The 2234-nt window shown below is 70.6% G+C and overlaps 1 protein-coding gene across 1 annotated transcript; it reads right to left on the reverse strand.

Moving 5' to 3' along the window:
- Positions 1 to 140: 140 nt before the first annotated feature.
- H696_05437 (hypothetical protein) lies at positions 141 to 2133 on the reverse strand (the record flags this gene model as incomplete). Its single annotated transcript, XM_009499271.1, has 3 exons — positions 141 to 1010; positions 1147 to 1275; positions 1480 to 2133. The coding sequence occupies 3 exons, from the start codon at positions 2131 to 2133 to the stop codon at positions 141 to 143; spliced, it is 1653 nt and encodes a 550-aa protein (XP_009497546.1).
- Between the last annotated feature and the right edge of the window lie 101 nt (positions 2134 to 2234).

Below are 2234 nucleotides of genomic sequence, written 5' to 3' on the forward strand. Positions count from 1 at the left end.
CCGACTCGCTCGAGGCGCCGACGGCCGACGGGCCGAGGGTCCCCGTGTACAGGAGGCCCTGCTGGCGGAAGTGGCCGATCAGCGATGCCCACAGGGGGTCCTGCGCCGGCCATGGGCCCCACCGGGAAAGCAATCACGCGTCAGAACTCGACCAGCGAACAAGCACATCCCCCCCATGCCCATGCCCAAGCCCGAGCCAGCTGGCGCACCCGGCTCAGCAGGCCGACATTGCCGACGATGACCAGGCCGAAGCGCGCGCGCGTGATGGCCACGTTCAGCCGGCGCGCGTCCGACAGGAAGCCCACGCTCCGGCTGCGCACGGTCGACAGGATGATAATGTCCCGCTCGGACCCCTGGAAGGAGTCGACGCTGGCCACGTCCACCTGCTTGCAGGCCCGGGCCAGCTGGGTGTCCTGCTGGGCGAGGGCCTCGCGGATGTACTGGCACTGGGCATCGTACGGCGAAATGACGCCGATGTCCTCCGGCTTGATGCCCTGCTGCAGGAAGAGTCCCAGCACCTGGATCACCTTCCGGGCCTCGGACCGGTTCAGGAAGGACACCTTCGACCAGGAAGTGGTCTCGGTGCCGGTGTCCGCGTAGAACATCAGCGGCTTGCGCGGGTCGGGCCAGGAGAACTTCAGCCCCGGCTTGTGGCGCTCCGCCGCCGTCACCCCGTCCTGCAGGGTCCCCTCGTAGAAGGTCGCCGCCGGGAAGGCCGAGATGGCCGGGTGCATGCGGTACTGGATGTCCAGGCGCAGGGGCTTGCCCCCCATGCGGATGAGCCGCTCGAAGAGCGACCGGTTCAGCCCGGCCGCCACGGCCTGGTCGCTCATGACCACCGGGCCCAGCTGCATGTGGTCGCCCACCATGATGACCCGCGAGGGCCCGTGCAGCAGGGCCACCAGCGCCTCCGGGTCGGTCGACTGGGTGGCCTCATCGATGATGACCACGTCGTACTTGTTCGCGAAGGCGGCCGACGAGGAGAGGGTGGCCGCCACGATGGCGGCATTCTGCGTCCATCCCGGCCGGCGTCATGGCCCGGGAACGGGCGGGCGAGGGAGGGGAGGGGGGGGGTTAGCCACGGGCAGAGCAGCCCGGCCCGCTACGGCCGGCCGGCCGGTCGCGCCCACGTCCCGGAGCACGTACCCGGAGGTAATACTCCCGCAGCTGCTGGAGGTACTTGGTATCCGCGTATGTTTCCTTGCTGTCTTCGTGGTACGAGGGCCGCTGCCGGTTGGCCAGAATGGCCCGGGCCTTGGGGAAGGCCGCCTTGGCCTGGGGGATGGCCGGCCCGGCCCCGAGGCAGGGCGCAGTGGCGCACCGCGAAGCATGGCCCCAGTGTCAGTGAGCGCATCCTGCCCGGCGGCCCAGGAGGCGCGCTTGCCCGCTTGCCGCCCTCACGCTCGCGGGCCCCGAGGGATTGCTGCCCCCCCACCCCCACCCCGCCCCGCGCCAGACCCCCGGGTCGGCCGAGCGCACCTTCTCCAGGAAGGTCAGGTGCTTGTACGGGGAGCTGACAAACTCCCGCGCTTCGCTCTCCATCCACAGGACGTCCAGCCCGGAGGCCGACACCCGGCCGCAGAGGTTGGACACGGCCACATTCGACGGGGCCGACAGCAGCACCCGCAGGCCCTCGGACCGGAAGAAGTACACCAGGTTGGCGATGGTGGCCGTCTTGCCGGTGCCCGGCGGGCCCTGGATCAGGCTGAAGGGCTGCCCGACGGCCGCCTGCATGACCCGCAGCTGGGAGGCGTTGGGCCGGCTGATGCCCGGCGCGTGGAAGTCATCGGCCATGTGCAGAGGCTGGAAACCACTCCACATGCTCGGCCACCATTCTTCCGCATCCTCGTTCCTGGCCACCAGTTTGCGTCCCAGCAAGTGCTTGGTGATGCTGTCGTCCAGCTCGTCCCCCTGGGCAAAGCGCTCCAGCGCCTCGAGAACGCGCAGGTAGTGCACCGGATTCTCCACCGCCTTCACCGTGAAGCCCACCGACCGACCGAGCAGCGGCTCGTGCTCCGGGAAGACATGCCGCAGCAGGACCCGGACCTTCTTCGGTGCGGCTGCGAGGGAGGCCGGCGCAGGGTGTGGCCCGGGCCCGGGACCGTGCGCGCATGCGCCAGCCGGCCCGGCCATGACCGGTGGGGCGTCTCGGTCAGATGGCCAGCCAGCCGGGCGCGAGGAAAGAGAAAGGCCCCCCCCCCCCCCCTGAGCCGCGCACGGGCACGCACCGCCGG

Source organism: Fonticula alba (assembly GCF_000388065.1).
Source record: "Fonticula alba strain ATCC 38817 unplaced genomic scaffold supercont2.11, whole genome shotgun sequence".
NCBI lineage: Eukaryota > Rotosphaerida > Fonticulaceae > Fonticula > Fonticula alba.